The 20,094-nt window shown below is 48.5% G+C and overlaps 1 protein-coding gene across 3 annotated transcripts in view; it reads right to left on the bottom strand.

Moving 5' to 3' along the window:
- TPCN1 (two pore segment channel 1) overlaps positions 1 to 20,094 on the bottom strand; it is a 62,408-nt gene that overhangs the window by 30,081 nt on the left and 12,233 nt on the right. For 2 of the 3 annotated variants that reach the window (XM_025474042.3, XM_049101696.1), the window contains exon 3: positions 1,608 to 1,735. In XM_025474042.3, the coding sequence (XP_025329827.1) occupies positions 1,608 to 1,735 (128 nt within the window). Of the gene's footprint in view, positions 1 to 1,607; positions 1,736 to 11,692; positions 11,839 to 20,094 lie in introns of those variants that run through there. The other variant, XM_025474043.3, reaches the window with a different exon arrangement.

Raw genomic sequence — 20,094 nt, 5'->3', positions numbered from 1 at the left:
AAGGGGAAAGGAGAAGAAAATGAGTGGGAAATATCAGAGAGGGAGACAGAACATGAGAGACTCCTAACTCTGGGAAACGAACAAGGGGCAGTGGAAGGGGAGGTGGGCAGGGGGTTGGGCTGACTGGGTGATGGGCACTGAGGAGGGCACTTGACGGGATGAGCCCTGGATGATATACTGTATGTTGGCAAAATGAACTCCAATAAAAAAAGAAGAAAAAGAAAAAAGAAAACACATACGTGCAGTATGAGAGCTGCTTCAAAGAGAAAAGATTACGGAAAATTATTATTCGAGTGAATTTAAGAAAGATTCCATGTCCATGCCTAAACCTCATGTGCACAAGAGATGGAAATCTTATAGTGGCAATTAAAGTGGCAATGCCACAGACAGTGAGACGGGCAGCTAAGAGGCAATATCCCCTTTGGAGAGCACTCGAGAACTGTACATCAAGGGCCCTAAAAATGTTGATTCCATCCATCTGGTAATTCCACTTTCTAGAGGCTTTTCTAATAAAATAATCTTGGATATTAAAGTGACAGAGAGAAATAACTCTCTGCATAGACTGTCGTTGGATTATAATTTATAATAGGGAAACACATAACATACAATAAGGGAAGCAGTAAAAGGGGAAATATCCAGCCTTATCAGGATAGGTTTAAATAAATTAGGATACATTTACCAGATATAAAGTCATTAAAATTTGTTTATAGGAGTTATAATAACATAAAAAGAGCTTCTGTTACACACTATGAGAAAAAAGACCATACAACCGTAGATACCACGTGACTTTAAAACTACTTTACAAAACACATAAAACCTATGTATTGTTCTTTAAGAATGTTGGCAGTGACTTAAGTGAATGTTTTTTTTCCACAGCCCCTAAACTTACTGCAATGAGTATGTATTACTTCTATAAAGAAAGTATTTTGGGGGGCACCTGGGTAGCTCAGTGGTTGAGCGTCTACCTTCAGCTCAGGTCATCATCCCAGGGTCCTCAAATCGAGTCCTGCACTGGGCTCCCCACAAGGAGCCTGCTTCTCCCTCTGCCTATGTCTTTGCCTCTCTGTGTGTGTCTCTCATGAATAAATAAATAAAATATTTTAAAAAAAGAAGGAAAAAAATTTTTAATTGAAAGAAACAGAGAGAGGAAAAGAAAAAACAAGAACCAAGTAAGAAACAACAAACATGAAAGCAGCACAGCAAATTAACAGGAAAGGAATAAAGGTGTCTAAGTTCCCATACCAGGCTGACAAAGCCCTACTACAGCATTACGTATTTAAAGAACTCCTCCCTTGAGAACTGACTGCCAGTGTGCCCTTGAGAAGGTGGATCAGGCCAGAGAAGGTCAAGTGGATAGACTCAGGGAGACTCAGGGTCAGGTAGGACCCATCTTGGGTGGGGGTCACAAAAAAGCCCATACACATCGCCCTCCCTGTCTGGGCATGATCAGGTTGGTTATCCCCATCTTACAGACGCAAAGCTCACTCACACACACAGAGCAGAGATGGGAACCAAAGCCTGAACTGAATTTCTGGGGATGTAGGTTACCCTGGGAACCCTACTTGGCCAACAGGCACCCAAAACAGATCCTGATCAGAGATGCTCACCTGGAGGTAGATTGCTGCCTCTTGATAATTGATCTCCCAGTTGTGTCCCGTGGGGCTTGATGGGGGACTCTCACCCCCCAAGCCGAGGCTGGAGGTCTGGGAGTCCTGGACAGCATAGCTGCCTCCATCTGCATAAGAAGAGGAGAGTGATTCATTTACAGTGTAGGCTCAAGAGGATAAAAACACCATTCACCAGAAGAAAGGGCTCGTAAGCTCACCTGTATGTCCCATTATCTACAAGTCAATGCCCCATCCCATGTAATAATAGCAGGAATTAGCATGGCTAATTAAAAATGCTTTTCATTCTCTTGTTAAATGAAAAAACCTAGTTCAAGGAGCACATATAATATGCTATCTTTTGTGTAAAAAAGAAAAAGGGAGGAAAAAAGAAAACATACAGATATCTATGAAACAAGAAGGATAAATTTCCTTACAAGGGGTGGGGGGCCAGCATTAAAGTGTTACTCAAAGTGATCTTTCTGTATACTTCTTAAAAATTAATTTATTTGGGACATCTGGGTGGCTCAGCAATTGAGTATCTGCCTTCAGCCCAGAGTGTGATCCCAGGGTCCAGAGTTTGAGTCCCACATCGGGCTCCCCACGGGGAACCTGCTTCTCCCTCTGCCTGTGTCTCTGTCTCTCTCTCTCTGTGTTTCTCATGAATAAATAGATAAAATCTTTTTTAAAAAATCATTTATTTTAGAGAAAAAGAGCAAGAGGAGGGGCAGAGAGAGAAAGAGAATCTCCAGCAGACTTCCCACTGAGTGTAGAGCCCATGCAGGGCTCAATCCCAGGACCCTGAGATCATGACCTGAGCCTAAATCAAGAGCCGGACACTTAACCAACTGAGCCACCCTCTTTTGTACACTTTTGACTTTTGGAAGTATGTTAAATCCTACTTGGTTAAAACATAAAAATAATTGGATTTGCTCCCTGATGTAGGCTCATCTGTTGTTTTTCCCTGCTGACACCCATGCCTCTTTACTTCCAGTAATACTGACCCCATCTGCCTTTGGAGAACATCCTCTCCTTATTCTCCCCACCCCACCTTCTTTGTCTCTGGCTGACTCTACCCCTGTCTCCAGGGCAGGTGCAATAAAAGCACCTCATTCCCCTGGACAGGGATTGGTCCAGGCAGGGGTACTATCCCAAGCCCAGCCAATGATGGCTGAACTCGGACCTTTTCCTAGACCACTCAGGAAGGTGGGGCTCTTTCCCTGTTACTGGCTGGTGGCTGCCTCTGGCACCACCACATGAGGGAAGCCTCCCTGAGAAGGAAGCCAACAGAGAACAAAAGAATCACAGAGATAACATTAGTTCCAGCCCTAAGATTGAACTGTGCCTCATATCCACCACCAATATCTGAGCCTATAAAGATCCTTTTATACTTAGGCTTGTTTAAACTGGGTTTGTCACAACACTCAAGCATGTCTACTGATACATGGTAAACAAAGGCACCAAGAAATGACTTTCAACTTGTTAATTTATTGGGAAGATTTATCATCATCTAGGATGAGAATCTCGTTGCCCACAATTTACACTCAAACTGATCCACCTACAGGAAGATGAATGAAACATGTTTGAATAAGGAGACATGCAGAGGTGGCAGGAAGCAAATATGTAAAGCTCACCACCAAATAGTAAAGGGGAGAAAATAGGCAGAGTTCCTATGGCTGCAGGGTCATAACTGGTCCTTCTAAGCTTGAACTGCCAGCCAGGGGCAGCAGGATCTTGCAAAGCTCTTCTTCACCTACTTTTAAGAATAATTTTATTTAGATAAATTTGACACACAGTAAAATGCACAATTTGATATGTTCTGATATATGCACACACTTGTGAAACCATCACTACAATGAAGATCATACATCCATGCCCACCCATCCACACCCAGACAATCCCTGATCTACGCCCTGTCGCTATTAGATGAATCTGCATCTCAGAAGTTTATACAGATGGAATCACAGAGCATGTGTTCTTTTTTTGTTTGGCTTCTCTCCCTCAGCGTGAGTACTTCGAAAATCATCCATGTTGTAATGGTGATTCGATAGCTCATTTTGGATTTTTTTTGGCTGAGTAGCATACCATTGTACAGATGTGCCACAGTTCATCCCCTCACCTGCTGATGGACACTGAGACTGCTTCCAGTTTGGGGCTGTTTCAAATAAAGCTGCTAGGAACATGCATGTACACGCTTTGTATGGACACATGCTTTCATTTCTTTGGGGTAAATACCTAGGGGTGAAATCACTAGATCATACGTTTAACTTTTTAAGAAACTGTCAGACTGTTTTCCAAAGACTGTACCCATTTTATATTACCACTTGCAGTGCAGGAGAGTCCTCATTCCTCCATACACTCAACCACACCTGACACACTCAGCCTTCTTAATCCTGACCATTCTAAATACTGTGGGATAGTATTGCATTGTTTTAATCTCAATGCTTTTATTTATTTATTTTAAAGCTGTTATTTATTTATTAATGAAAGACACACATAGAGAGGCAGAGACATAGACAGAGGGAGAAGCAAGCTCCCTGCAGGGAGCCTGATGTGGGACTCGATCCCAGGACCCCGAGGTCATACCCTGAACTGAAGGAAGATGCTCAACCACTGAACTACCCAGGCATCTCAATCTCAATGCTTTTAATTTGCATTAGGACTAATAATATTGATCATCTTTCCATATGCCTATATGTCATCTGTATGTTTTAGTTGAAGCATTTTCAAATCTTTCATTTGTTTTCTTTTTTGGGTAATTTTCTTATTTTTGAATTTTGAGAGTTATTTTATATATACATACATACATGTGTTCTCTAAATATACACAAGTCTTTACCTATTGTTAACATATTTACTCCAACTTTTAATTATTTCTTTAGATTAGTGATTAGAGTGTTTTTTTCCATTCTTTTACTTTTAATCTCTTAGTTCTTTATATTTAAACTGTGTTTCTTAGAGGCAGCATAGTTTGATCTTGCTTCCCCACCCCAATCTGAAAATCTCTGCCTTTTAATTGGAGTATTTAGATTACTCACATTTAATGTAATTATTGATATGGTTAGGTTTAAATATACCATCTTGCTATTTTTTTATAGTTGTCCCATCTGTTCTTTGTTCTCTTTTTCTGCCTTCTTTTGGATCACTGAATATTTATTATGATTCTATTTTATCTCCTTTGTTGGCTTAACTGCAATGCTTTCTTTTGTTACTTAGAGGTTGCTTTAGGGTTTACAGGATACATTTTATACATTTTTAATTTACCACAGTCCACTTTCAAGTGGCATCATGCCACTTCATGCATAGGATAAGAATCTTAAAACAGTATACTTTACTCTCTCCCCTCCCAACCTTGAGGCTTCTGGAAATACAGGGACTTCCAGTTCACAAACCTACTCTGGCTTGAGCTTCATCTCCATTGCTAGGATGTGTAACTAGGAGAATATGTGCTAGGAGAATCTTTCTGGAAGGGACTGCACCAATGAAGCCCATATGAAAGGAGTTAACACTACTCACAGGCTCTGTGTTTGTACTCCATGCTGATGTAATCCTTATAATCCCAAGAGGTATGTACTATCATAAATGCTACAGCAGGAGGAGGTTAAGCAATTCAACCAAGGTTACCCGGCTCTACAGGGCAAAGCTAAGATTTGACCCCAGGCAGCCTGGCTCCAGAGCAGATGCATTTAACCACTATCCTATACTATACTACCACCTTCTAAGAAAGAGGAATCTGGGGAGAAGCACAGCTGACTATGGTCTTTTTTTTTTTTTTTTTTTTAAAGATTTTATTTATTTAGTTGAGAATGAAAGAGAGAAAGAACAAACAGGGAGAGTGGCAGAGGCAGAGGGAGAAGCAGACTCCCCACTGAATAGGGAGCCTGATGCAGGGTTCGATCCCAGGACCCCAGGACCATGACCTGAGCTAAAGGCAGACACCCAACCAACTGAGCCACCGAGGCACCTCTGACAATGGTTTTAAACTAGTAGTAATAAACATTTATTGAGGCTTACTACATGCCAAAACCTAGGCTGTGGCAGATTTTATTTTCCAAATATAGTCACAGCATGATCTTTCATTCTATGTGCTCTTCTAGAACCCTTCTGCTTCCCCACAAACAGGCAAAGCCCATGTCTCCCTCTTGAAACCAGTGAGCCTTTGTGCCTATCTTGACCAATGTAGGATGGAGGACATAATGCTAATGACTTCTGAGGCTAGATCATAAGGGCACCATCACCTTTTTCTAGTGGGATCCTTGCTCATGGAACAGCCACCATGTTGTGTGGTGGAGAGGCCTGTGGAGAAGAAGGAAAGCCCCCTGTCCACAGCCCAGCTGAGCCCCCTGCCAACAGCCTGCAACCTGCCAGTCAGGTAAATGAACCATCTCAAAATCAGATCTTGTAGCCCTAGCCAAGTGTCCAAACTGACATTGCGTGGCAGAAAAATAAGCCCCTCTACTGGGCACCACCAAACTGCAGATTCTTGCACAAAATATCTCAAGGCTATATCTGCTATTTTCAAGCACTATGTTTTATGGTACTCTGCTATATAGCAATAGATAATTGACACATATCTAAGTGCTTTATACCAACTGACCATGTAATGCTCATGACAATCCTATGAAGAAGGTACTATTAACCCACTTCAGACTTGAGGAATCTAAGTCACAGAAAGGCCAGGTACCTTCCTGAGCCCAAGCAGTGAGCGGCAAGCAGGGCTGAGATGCGGAACTGGGTGACTAGTTCCCCATCAGCAGGCTACGTGCTGCTCAAGAAATGGAAGCCTGGAAAGGGTGTCAGGGTAGTGCCAAAAGGATGAAACATACAGCAGCAGTTCCATCACTTCACAAAGTTACAAGCAGGAGGTGGCACATCTGGCTGCAGCTCACCCTTGACCATCCTGGTCCTTCTCTACCCAAGACATTCCCCGACTCCACCCCCAGTGTCCTTTTCTGAAAGAACTAAGCCCTAGGCAGGGACAGGAGAAGGTCAAACCACCTTCCCGGATGCATTCATGTAGACCAGGGAAGCAGGAGCCAAAATGCACCTCCCAAGTAGGAGAAGCCGCAGGCAGACAGCTGGACGGTCCCGTGACTTCGTGTGCCTGTGCCTGTCCTCTGCGACCTTCACTTGCCACAGCAGGAGCCCATGCCCACACCACAGCAGTCCTAGGTGAAAGAAATAGCAGGACCAGTGTGGGGTGGGCAGCCGTGAGCTGGCACAGATGGCAGTGGACATTAGTGCGGCTTTCCCAGCCGGCACTAGACATTGGCATCTGTGTGAGCCCCTGTCTGAGATCCTCTGTGCAAACCTTCTTAGCCCTTCCTCTCTCTTGGGGCTCTTAGCAGATAGATCTGACGTCCTTCCACCCTTTCTGGTGGGAGAAGGCACCTGGCCCTCCCAGTTTTTGCCCTTTGGCCTTCACCACATACACTGCACACCACTGTGACCCGGGAGGCTATAGCAACCCCCCAGCGTGGGCTGCTCCTTGCAACTCACACCCACACCAGTGGGTTTTGCCTGGCAGAACCCTGAGGTGCCCTGGTTTGGGTGCTGTCTTTCCCTCAAAGCCACAAACAACAGCTCCCTCCAGTTTCTGAAATCCATAGGGACCACTGGAACAGGGAAAAGGACCAGGCTTCCAGTCTTTGATGGAAAGCTTTGACATTGCCTTTCTCTCCACTATCACACCCAGTAAGTCACCAGGTCTGGGGAGGGTGGGGTAGGGTGGGGGGTGGTCTCCTGCCATTCAGCTATAAGACAGTAAAAGGCCCTCAGACTGGCTCTCACTGCCCCAGCGTTTCCTGGCCACTTGACTCCAGGCATCTGGTTGCAGAATGAGATCAGCAAAGCATCAACATGATTGTGCTCTGCTGCTTAAAATCTCATAATGGCCTGCCCTCAGGAAAAACTCAGACTTCCTCACCCGCATGGAGCTGATATGGATCGAGGCGGCAAGTGTCTTTAGGATTGCGTTCCTTCCCAAGCTCTGGGTGGATCATCAGCTTGGCGCTCATGGGCTCCAGAGGGCAGCTGGTTACTATGGAACACTGAGGATACAGAAGCCTCCATGTGACAGTGAGCACCACAGAGATAAAATGTATACTTCATGGTCACAGATCACAGAGAGCTGGCTGGTGTGTGTGAGCAGACGTGTTGCAGGGCTGCAAAGGGCAGAATGAGGACCCAGGAGGGGATGTCACAGGGAGGGCCTTTCCAACAAGCAGAGTTGACCAATGATGCCCTGGGCAGAGGGGGCTTTAACTGTCATGTTTGATTTGTTAAAAGTAAGTTAGTAAATGCTAGGCCCTCTTACAGCTGGGTACGCACTTGTTATTTTATTCTAAATATGATCTGTAAGTTGGAAATTATTCTTCATAAAATAATTTTAAACCAACAATTGCCTTGTTCATCCACTCACTGGCTTCGTGGGCATCCCCAGGGGCAGAGGGCAGTGCCCAGAAGCCCCGGGTGGGGACAGGAGGTACCTGGAGAGCCCCTGCCCTGCAGAGCCACCTGTCTGCTAAGGCAGCAAGGACCCCATCACCAAGGGGCCTCAAGAAGATGTTCCACAGCCAACCATGGGATGTTTCAACAGAAAGGAGATTCACCCAGCACGTGGGGAGCTGGACTAGCTGCCCTTGCATTTTCCAACATCTAGGTTGAAAAGTACATAGGTTTACAGGTACATAGAGACTCTGAAGAGACAGCAGGTAGGGGCAGATGGCCTTAAAAACAACTCAAATTCATGAGCTTCCCGCAGGCAGGACCAGCCGCCTGGACCTTGCTAGTTATCAACAGTCTTCCACAAACACCGCCTGGCTGCACAGATAGGGTAAAGGCGTCCCTTAGCACACTCATCCCTCTCCTTCCCCTAATTAACTGCAGCCCCCCAGATGGACATACCTTAGAGTTCAGCAACTTAGCTTCTGCCAGCATTCTTCCAAGCACTCCATATACATATGAACTTCATCCTCACAACCTACCACAATTGTCCCCATTTTACGGATAAGATAATGGAAGCACAGAACAAGTGTGAACTTGTCCAGAATCTCACACATTCAGAAAGTGAACCGGGTCTATGTTTAAAAGCACCATGCTTAATTACAGAGGAGGGTCACCCTCTGTGCTCGGCAGGTAGGCAGCCGGTGTAAGATGGTGTATTATGGGCTGGGCGGACATCAATCTGGGAATTGGAGCCCACTTTTGGACACTGCCATAGTCATTGACATGGTTGCTACATTTCCTTTTCCTGGTGATTCATTTTCATTGTGTCTGTAAATTTGAGGAGCACTGTAGTGGCGCTTAGATTTTGGGGTACTTTCTGCTGCTCATCTTGGAAACAATGACTATCAGGTCTGGAATGGGTGGTGGAGACCACTTAATTCAATGTCCACCTTTTAGAGGTGGGGAACTGGGGGCCAGGGAGTGGTGGGACAGCCAAGTCTTGCACTCAGGTCTCCTGGCTCCCCATCTAGCACCTTTCTTAACACAAACACTGATCATTCATCCCTCACCAGAGAAATGTGGTGGGTGGTTCCACTGTGCACACAGCTATGAGACCCATCAAAGAGAAGCGATTGGGCTTTACATTCTGTTGGCCGGGGCACCTGGGATGCCCACTGAGGGCCAGGAGTGACTGACAGACAGGCAAAAGGTCTTGGCAGGGTGGCAAGAAAGTATTTTCCTTGACCTAAAGCACTGAACAGAGCAGCCACACTCACACAAATCCCAGGGCAGAAGCATCCTGGAGAGTCAGAAGGCTCACCCACTCATACACCCTTAATTTGTTATGCTGAATGACGCCCAGATAACTGGCTGTGCTTGGACCATAAGATCCCATGACTTACTCACTCCACCCCTTTGCCATGGCCCAAGCCACCTCTTCCCCAAGGAAGCACAACCCCTTCTACCAACTGGGCTCCCTACTCCTGGGCCCTGGCTTTGTCTAGTCTCTATGCCAGAGAAGTTCCTTGTTGTTTGTGTGTGTTTTAAGTAATTCTGTAGTTCAGCATAACAATAATCCTTTAAAAACCTAAGCCAGATGGTATCACTCTTCTGCCCCAAATAGACTGCAGAATCTAGCTCCCAAGAAGACTCCAAGTCCTTCCTTGGATTAAAAGGGCCTAAGAGACTGAGATGTCTCACCCCACCCTCCCTCTTGCTCCAGACATGCTGGCCTCCTTATTGTCCTGGGACAGGCGGGGAAGGTCCTTCCTAAGGACCTCTGCACTTCCCTAAATTCCCTCTTGCCCTCCCCGGATTTCTCACATCTTTGTAAATCACTTCACTGGCTTGCCCAATCCTCCTCCGTGCTTCCCCCTGGGGCATTTATTTACTTGTTGGCCTGTTTAGTGTCTGTTTCCCTTCCTGGAATGTTAGCTCTGTGAGGAGAGGGACTTTTGTCTTGCTGTGGAGTACCCAGGGCCCAGAACAGTATTGAGCAAGATGCACAAATGCTCCACAAATACCCGAATTAAATGAGAAAAAGCTCTTCCCCGAAGATTCTAGAAGTGCACTCCCGGGGCCAGTGACTGCAGGGCAGGGCCCAGGAGGCATGCACAGAGCTTGGGGCTCCTTCGAGGAGTACAGTGGGAGTACCAGGGGGCATTAAGGGGCAGTGACTTGATCTCTGTGTTTTCTAAAGATCATTCTTTTAAGGATTTGAGAGGCACTATTTTGTATAAGAATAATTCAGAGTGGTCCAGGGGGGAAACTGAAAAAAAAAAAAAAAAAGAATAATTCAGAGCAGACCCTTAAAAAGAAAAGGAAAAATGTGACTGGCAGAGCCAAGAAGAGAGAATGGAGGAGCCTCCCCTCCCGGGCGGACTTTGTTCTAACCATTCAACCTGATGCTTGCTCAGAACACAGAACTTGGCTTGCTTACTAGGTCCCCAAAGGCAAAGCCCCATAGCTTATTTGTGGCTCTTATATGCAGGGAGGGCTGAAAGGCTCTGGGGGGTGGGGGTGGGGGCAGGCTGCGGGGCTTTTCAGGAAAGCCACAGGAGATCTCACAGAGCCCCCTTTACACCTGGCTCCAGTGGCTAGGCAGCGGCTGGACGCACATTTAGGGATTATAGAAAGGGCGCAAATGGAAGGCAGGGAGCCCCTGGCTTATCCTGTTCCTTTTATAGGCAGCCCTCACGCAGAGGGGGCAGCCCCGCAGCCAAGTCCAGAAGCACTTTCAGTACACCGCAAATAAGGGGGCTGGGGCATCACATGGGTCCTAATTCCCTGCCCCACTGAACACTGCTTCCCACTTTCTAGGCTGGAAAAGTGGCCACAGAGGTGATGGAAATGCTCCAAATCCCAAGTGCTTTCTTGATGAACTATAAGGCATGTTCAAAGGCTCAGCAGCTTCTGAAACAGGCAAGACAATTATAGCCAATAAAGGAGAGGAAGGCAGGGGTACAGGGGGCAGGTCAGAGGCCAGAGGGCTGGGGGAAGGGGGGCACCAGAGCCCGAGGACACAGACTGTGGGCCTGTGTTTCAGACGGTGGGGTGTTTGGGGGTATAAGGCCCTGCCTCTTGGGGAACAGATCCCAGTGGGCTTCCTTAGGAAAGACTCCTTTGAAGCAGATGTGGGAGGACATGCAAGGACTCCTAGTTCCCCTGATTGATCACCAATGGACATGAAGTGCCAGGGAATAATGTGGCACTTCATGTGCGTGGTTAAGGTCCACGCACCGTGCCCCCTGGGGCTGCTGTGGATCATCTATCTGGGGGTAGACCTCAGGGGGTGTGAGTAGCCACCTGCCCTGCTGCCTTGCCCACCCCACCTATTCCTGCCACCCTGGCCAAATCTGCACTTCCTGGGAGAAATACCGGCTCCCAGGTCTCCAGGTGAATGATGTGCTCGCATAGATGCCCCCTGCACAGGGAGAGTCCCATAAAACAAAGCAGTCACAGAGGCTCTCCCCACAGCACCCCGGGTCCAGCCCAACCCTAGGGGCCAAGACTACCTCTCACACCAGGGATTATTAGAGACCCCGTGAGAATCAATATCCATGACTTCAGACTTTGGCACTGCCCTCACCCGGAGCAGGTGGGCTCTTCCAGGTGAGCTAGAAAGGCAAGGTCAAGGCATACCGCAAGGGCCCAGCTGGTGGAGACTGGATGACCTCACCACAGGGCTGTTGGGGAGCTGGCCCTCCACTACCTCCTCCAGGAAGACAATGGCTGGCGGCCCTGGCCTCTGCATGTCCAATTCCTAGGAGGCAGCCGGACTGCAAGCGGGAGGGAAGAAGGGAAAAAGACACACAGCAGGTGCAGGAGGGTGGGAGGAGCAGGATTCCAGGCCCTCCCAGCAAGCCAGCTTCTCCACTGGCTCCCGCTGGCAGGAGGTTTTAAAAGGGCCAGAGGAAGCTGACCAGGAACATTCTTGGCAACCAGGAAGATCCCATTCTGGGCCTGGGGGGGGGGAGGGTGGGGGCTGGGGGGAAAGTCCCCTGAAAGGGAAACATGTTGTTCTGCACTTCTGCTGCCCTAGGCAGAGTTCTCCTGTATGAAAACCAGGCTGCGGCCTCAGGCCTGCCCCCCCCCCCCCCCCCCCCCCCGCAGACCTTAGCCACTAAAGGTTTATGCAACACCTACCCCTTAACTATATACCCTTCCTGAATCCTGGCAATCAGCCCAGGGTGGTGAACACAAAATCACTGGCAGGAGGAGAGGACGAAGCTGAAAGGAAAGGCTGAATGAGCAGGCATCAGAATACACAAGGACAGTAACAAAACATTGACTCCAAGTCTGAGAGAAGTTCCCTGTTCAGAGGACAGGCCGCAGACAAACCAGGATGACCTGTTTGCACAGATGGTAACGCTTCCTCCACGCTGATGTAACAGGGCCCAGACGCTCCCTGCAAAACAGCTGGCTGCTTTGCATGCAGCCTCTGAAATGACCCTGCAGGGAATCCAAGGTTTCCGTTCGCTGGAGCACAGCGTGCAGCAGCATCCTGGCAGTGCTGGGTAAATAGAAACAGTTTCCATATGCCACCATAAAGCTGCACCAGGGAGGAAAGGGAGAGAATGAGCAGGAGGGGAGGGCTTCTGTGATCCAACTCCCCACTCGGCAAGGGCAAGGGCAGGGTCTTCATGGGCTGAGTAAGCCACTGAGACCTTTGGGGCCTAGGGCAAGAAGTTGCTTTGGAGAAAGGCCTATGAGCTCCTAGATGGGAAAGAACGCCAGACCATGAGTGCTTCTGGGCAGGTATAAATGGAGGACTTTACTCTCATTCAATCCTCCCTCCTTCTACTTCTCCTTCTCTTACAGGTGCACAACCTCACCCTTTCTCAAACACACATACCCTGCACATCCTCTTCAAGATGCAACCTGGCCCTGGATACCCAGGGTCACTCCCTACCATGCCCCTCCCTCCCTGTCCCCCTTCCCTGGTTCACTCTCTGCATCCCCAGAGCCTCAGTTTCTCCACCCATTAACTGGGACTGGGGCCAACTGTGCTCTGAGTGTCACAGAAACAAATGTGGATACCCACAAAGCACCCGGAGCCCTCTGGAAAACCAGTGCCCACCAGAATGACAACGAGCAATCGCCCAACCGTTCGCCAGTTGTCGCTGAGAGCCCCACTCCATGGGAAAAAACTCAAAGAGAAGAGGCAAATAAACCAGAGTGACACTGATGAGTTTTCTGGGCACTGCTTCTGCGCTGGCTGACTCTTCAAAGGCCCCCAGATAAAAATCAGGCAAAAGACACGCTGCCGAAAGAAAGCAGAGTGCACATTTCCTTCTGCTCAGGCCCTCTCGTTCTGACGACTGGATGCAAGATGGCAGGGGACATAGACTCCTGTTATCCATGCATGCTAATAAAGACTGCAAACATGGACAGAGCACCGGGGCAGATATATTGACCTCTAGAAAGGCAGGAACTGACACAGAGCCAAGCTAGTTTGAATCACTGGCCTGGAGCCTGAAACCCGTCCTGCCAAAGGCTCAGGCCAGAGGAGGAAAGGAAAAACAAAAGGCTCAACTAGGCCAGTGCTATGGGTCAAGCATTGTTCTAGAAGGAGGAGCCCCCATCTGGAAGTGGCCAGGATAACGCCCTGTGCCACCTTCAACTTTGTTTCCGGCCAGCTGACAGGGACCTGAGTGGCCAAATCTCCAGATTCTCTGTAGATACAGGAGTTCAGCCACTGAAGGGCCCTGAACTGGCAGGGAAATGGCTAGAAGGTTGGGAGCAGGGGCTGTACACAGAGGCTCTTGGGAGGGATTGGGGAAATGAGTGCCTCTTGGTAATTTAGGGTAGTGACTACTGCTCCAAGTACACACCTCCAACTGGCTACCCGGCATGCTCACATCCTGAGGTTGTTGACCTTTTTTTTTTTTTTTAAGATTTTTATTTATTCATGACAGACACAGAGAGAGAGAGAGAGAGAGAGAGAGGCAGAGACACAGGCAGAGGGAGAAGCAGGCTCCATTGAACATGACCTTGATAGCAACTCTGCAAGGTTCTTAAGTTATGCAGGAATCTGGGAGAGAACAGGGTGGGTGAAATTTTAAAAGGCTGGCCTTCTTGATACAAATACGGTTTAATTTAGAGACATTTATTCAGCATCTACTGTATCCCAGGCATTGTGCCACATATTGGATTTGAAAAAGTCAAACCATGTACTTTGTCTTCATGGGGCTCACAATCAGGAGGCAAGAGAAAGAATGTGATTATGGTGCATTAAGTCATTTCTTAGTTATAACAGCCTAAAAAGGATGTGACAACTACCCTCCATGGAGGCCAGTAGGCAAAGGCAGGGAAATTCGGGGGTGATGTCTGGGCCAGTTCTGAAGAATGAAGGATGAAGAGGGATCACAAGGTGGATGGGGGTGTGATGAGAGGGACCTTCCAGAAACAAGGAAGGTCATGCATAAAGCTCTGGAAAGCAAACAGCAGGGCATATCTGGGAAACTGTAGAGGGTTCAGTGATCCTGAAGCTGACACAGGCGGAGACAAGGCAGGAGCAGCAGACCAGCTGTCAGCCACATCAAGGAGACAGGGCCAGAGCCACTGGGTTTCAAAAGGAACCAACCCAACTGGACGTGCCAATTGGAAATACACGGCAAGGTGGTTGATCTTGGTGAATATCGTAACCGCATCTACAAACACTGCACAGCAAAATTGCTAGTTAGTTTTCCCAGGGGAGCACAGTGAGCTCACTGGTGTAGGGCAGGTACCTCTCGGGGAGCCACCAAGCTCACTTCCGCTGTCTCAGCCTCCTCACCGCGTGGTCTGGCCACTACAGCACACCCCAGCACCATCCCTTCTGTCCAGGCGGAGAGAAAACAAGTGGTTGCCAGATGCCCGCAGGTTAATTTCTTGGTGAGGCAAGAGGAGATTTCTCCTTCCTTCATCTGTGTATTTCAAGACTCGGCTTGCAATTCTACTTCATGCCTCTGTGTCACGGGGTTTATTGAGACAAAGGGCTTTCACTAGTACTGAACACGCATCACAAAGTATTTACTGAACACCTATCATGTGCAAAGTGCTTCAGGTGCCTTGAAAAGACACTTAGATGTCCATGCACACGTCAAACCACCCCTCCCCGCTTCTCTCTCTCTCTCTCTCTCACACACACACACACACACACACACACACTCTCTCTCTCTCTCTCTCACACAGGCTGCAAGCTCCACTCTGTTTACCCAATGAGGAGTGCAGCACCTGTGTGAACATCTGTCCCGCATTCACTTGGAAGCATCAGAAATGCTAATTGTGAACCACACAAGGACCAGGAAGGGAGCTGTGGAAGAGCACACCAGGATAAGGCATTTTCACTGTACCCGGAGCTCCCAGAGCTTCTGCAAGAGGTCAGCAGACAAGCGGCATTCAGAGGACGAGTCTGGCTATGAGATTCATTCTCCACAATGCCACTTGATGTGTCGTCAGTCGATGGTCCTGCCAGCATAGACCAGAGGTCCGCACCGGCCCCTGCATGGGAGCACAAGGGAGGCTTGCTGGACCTGGCTTTCACAGACACTGGCCCCGCCCCCTGCATCTAGATCTTCTGAGGCCACTTAGCAGCTCTGCTCAGAAGAGCCGAGACAGGGGTGAGGTGGCCGGAGGCACAGGCCCTTTGGGGGAAGTCCCAGTGGTTGGAAGCTGACATTGTGCAGAGAGCTTGAGGGCTGAAGCATGCCGCTTCTCTGGAGACCTGAGCTTGTCTGGCTCTTGCTGCTCCCAGAGGAGGCAACAGGGGCCTGAGAGCCTATGCGGTCAATGGCCTGGCATTGCCTTCAGCCTTCTCTTCGCCTCCTTTTTCCTCAGTGTACCTTCCTGTTGAGTGGGGAAGGCAGCCCCAAAGAGGCATCACAATGGTAAGCAAGAAGCCAATCTAACGAGTGAGGCGAGACACAGAGCTGCTTGAATTCAACTATCCCTGGAGCATGCCCAAGAGAGCGGTCAAGGGAGTAAACGTCATTCTTACATTCACCATCTGAGAAAATTCAAAAAACTGGCTAACATTCCTTAAAGGAAGTCAGGAAATTTAGTAAAAGAAAGAGCATGTTCAAGCTCTCAATCCAGAGTCCTCAAATTCCCTACTCGAAGCTCAGGAAGGGGCAACATCGCCACTTTGTTGAAAATAAAACCTTGGGCACCTGGGTGGCTCAGGGGTTGAACTGCCTTTGGCTCAGGTCATGATCCCAGGGTCCTGGGATCGAGTCCTGCATTGGGCTCCCCGCAGGGAGCCTGCTTCTCCCTCTGCCTGTGTCTCTGCCTCTCTCATGAATAAATACTGTCTTTAAAAAAAGAGAGAGAAAATGAAAACAAAACCCTGATGCTTTATTATTACCTACTGTTTCCACTTACTGAGTTGGTCCTAGGAGATGTTATATGGAATCTCCCACTTAATCTTTGTGTCAACCCTGAACGGGAGTATTCTTAGCCCCATTTTACAGATAACAAAGCTGAAGCTCAGCTCTTCACCTGAGGTTGCACAGCTACTAGCCAGTGATGCTGATTATTTCAACCCCATCCTCTGCTGTAGACTGAGAGTCTCTGAAGAAACGGCAGAATGTCGTAGAATACCAGCAGACATCACCCACCCAACGCACGCACATTTCTAACAACCTGAGAATTCTCCCAAGCCACCCCTGCCTCCAGACTTGTGAGTCTGTGCACCCTGGGCCAGCGTCTGATCTCCACACCCAAAACAGCACGAAACAACCTGGAACCACAGCACACAGCCAAGTGGCCTGGAGGCTGAGTGGGCTCCGGTACTGAATAAATCTGAGCCCTGTCGAGGCAACCAGACTGGCCCCGGGGTGCACCGTTAAAAACTGCAATTGCAGACAAGACCAGCCAGCCAAGTGTGAACAGCCGAGCCCGCAAGAAGAGGACACCCTCGGGAGTCACAGAAAGGAGACATCACGCTCGTCGACGACCACCCACAAGTGAGAGCCAACACATCCGGCAGCTTGGAGGTGCTCCAAGCCATTAGCCAGCACTGAGCACCACCGCTCTGCCCGAGCTGATTTTCAGCAAGAGCTAAAGGAATAAAAAAAAATTAAAAAATAAATACCCAATCTAACAAAAAGAGAGATTATAGCAAGAGGAAAAAGGCAGCTTACAAATGGCCGGGAGGTGGAGTGAGGGGGGTTGGAAGGTGGGAGCCAAGCACCCAAGGCAGCCATGGCAATTATGGGACACATGTGGGATCCCAGAGAAGTATGAAGTGCTAAAACAATCCAAAAAGTTAGCTCTTCCCAAGGGCAGCAGGGGCCGGGCCCTGCCTAGACTATTTCTGACCCATCACATGTGTATGAGTCTCCCTGTCACCCCAGATGGCTCCAGGAGCTGGCTACGCTATGACCCACAGAGTCACTTGGGGCCTTGGATGTTCTGTGAATCTGGTGAGTCACTCTCAGATATGTTTCTTAGCATCTGTTTATGAAGTGCTCAGGGTATGAAGAGAAAAGACACGGTCTCCGCCTTTGCAAATACTTGTACTATCAGAAAGAGGCACATTTGTGCCCCACATCAGCATCTAAAACAACAGCACCTACCCAGACATTACACTGAGTGGTGCACTCTGCCTTTCTCCCCGGTCCTTCCTCCCCGCTTCAATGGGCATCACAGGGACACTCGAAAGAAATCCACAAACAGGTTAAACCCTGACTGAAGGAACTTGGTTTATAAAACCCAACTCAACACTGGATGAACCAAGGGGGTATTAATCATACTATGAAGATGCTTTGCCAAACCCAGCCCTCTTACGCATATTTTAACTTATCTATTTCACCAAAATTTCCATTTTCTTACAATCTTTGGGAATCCATCATGGCACAACGCAAACCTCAATTCAGTACATAGGACATTAATCAAATCTATCCCTCGCAGGTGCTAGAGAGGGACCAGGCTTCTGTGCACAGAGAGCAAAGAAGGAGGTACAGACAGCGTGGAGAATGGGAGGGTGTGGACGGGCAGCCACTACCCTAACTGGTTAGGGAGGCTTGGGGAAGGCTGGCTGGCAGAACAGGACAAAGGTCTTCAGCTGGAGAAAGTTGGAGTGGGGATAGATCAGAAGCAAGAGATAGCAGCCTACGTGGACATTGGGTACTGAAAAGTGGTTTAAATGAGAAAACAAATGAGATTATATGAGCAGTGCCATGTTTTAAGACTCCTGGTTATTGGTTCTGAGTTCTGGGGTGGAGTAAGAGAAGGGAGGCCAGTTAGCCAGGAGTGTAACTGAGAAGAAATTTCTCATGGCCTGGAAAGCGCTGGGACCCCTGCCAGGGGCTTAGAGCCAGGCAGGGAAGGTGGGTCAGTGTACTTGGTTTCCAAGGGCTTCATCTTTCACTTGATCCGAGAACTTGGCCTAACCTTCACCATGTGAGCGGGTGGAAGTTTATGGTTTCCTTGTCTACACTCCGAGGTTAGTGAAACTTTCAAGGCTACTAGAGCCTGGGCAGGGAAGCAGTCCTGCAGGGCCAGGGCTGAGAGCAGAGGCAGCAGGGGTCTGGGACTGGGCTCACAACCCATCTGTCTGTCCAGGCGCCCTCACACCCCACCCTGTGCCAGCACAAGGCAGCCCACTATTGGTGACAGAATGAAAGAGCTCTACTCCGCTTCATTCTCCACACCTCAGATTGCACATCTGCAAAATGGGGATGTATGCCATGACTGCACAAGGACTATTAGGGTGAAGCAGCTAGAAACATTCTTGCCTACATTCTTTCCCTCCCCACTTTGGAGTGTCACAGTGCTTTGTTGCCTCTAACAATAGAGCAACAAGACTGGCTCCTGGCTCAGAGGGGAGGAAGACAGACTTTAAGGTAACATATAGGACACTGATTTGCAGCTACTGGAGTCACTGTTGGGCCCGGGAGCAGGGGTGGTACCCACAGAGCATTCCAGGAAGATGTGTGCAAGTGTCATTCATAAACTGGCTGACACCACCGTGCCTTCAACTAGGAGATTCCCCAGACATAACTGAGCCTTTCATGGAAATAAAAAGCCCCTAAATCATGCCTTCAAAAACATAAATAAAAACAAAAAGACACTCTGGTTGCAAAATTATGCTCTGTGCTTGCTTTTAGAGCTAACATATAGAGGGAGAAAAAAACATATAAGTATTTTTTAAATTTGCAATCCAAATACCCTGTCCTATTCCAACCTATCACCTCCTCAGTACACGAAGGGTGGTTATGAAGACAGAATCCAAACCTCCTTTCGCCTGGAGGGGAAATGTGACACATGCGGGCTTTATCGTGGAGAAGGACAGACAGAGCTAGATCTAGCTTCCCGGCTGAGCCGACTGAGGACTTCCTGATTGGCCCTCGATTACAAGGGATTGTTGGGGGGGGGGTGGACAAAGCAGAAACTTATCTGCCAGATACAGTCAGAAGCCTTGCTTTTGTAAATCAGGAGAGCAGGTTCTCTCTGATGCTAAGGGCTTGGAGGTGGCAGGACTAGGGAAGGCATGGCGGGCCAGGGCACAGCAGAGTATGCTCATCCCAACCTCACTCTTCTTTCTCTACCTCCTTTCCCCTTGTCGGATGCAGCTCCAGATGTGTCTAGGAGGCATTCAGCTACGCTCCAGGCCAGGGGAGCCTGTGCGAGGACTCCTCTGTTCTGTATTGTCCAGATGTTTCCTGAGTGCCTAGCATGAGGCAGGCACAGTGCTGGGCTCCAAGGCTGTGCATCTGACCTAGCCCTGGGTAAAACCAGAGCCTGGTCAGAAAAGAGAGAAAAACACCACACCTGGCTCCTGCCACTAATAGAACATCCTAGGAGTGTCCTGTCCGCCCACCTCCCCTCTCCCATCTCCAGAGGGAAAAGTAACTCATATTCAGGGCTCACCCACCTCAGGGTTTCTAAGGAAGAGCATCTGGCAGCTGGAGAAGGCAGCCAGAGTTGGCAAGAGGTCAGAGGGGAGATGCTTTCTCATCATGTCACTTTCTGGTCCAAACGGACATAGTAGCTCCCACGTCCTACTTGACCAAGTTCACACCCCTGCTATTGGCATTCTAGACTCTCCATAAAATAGG

The sequence above is a fragment of the Canis lupus genome, chromosome 26 (assembly GCF_003254725.2).
Source record: "Canis lupus dingo isolate Sandy chromosome 26, ASM325472v2, whole genome shotgun sequence".
Classification (NCBI taxonomy): Eukaryota; Metazoa; Chordata; class Mammalia; order Carnivora; family Canidae; genus Canis; species Canis lupus.
This window is presented reverse-complemented; position numbering and strand designations above follow the sequence as displayed.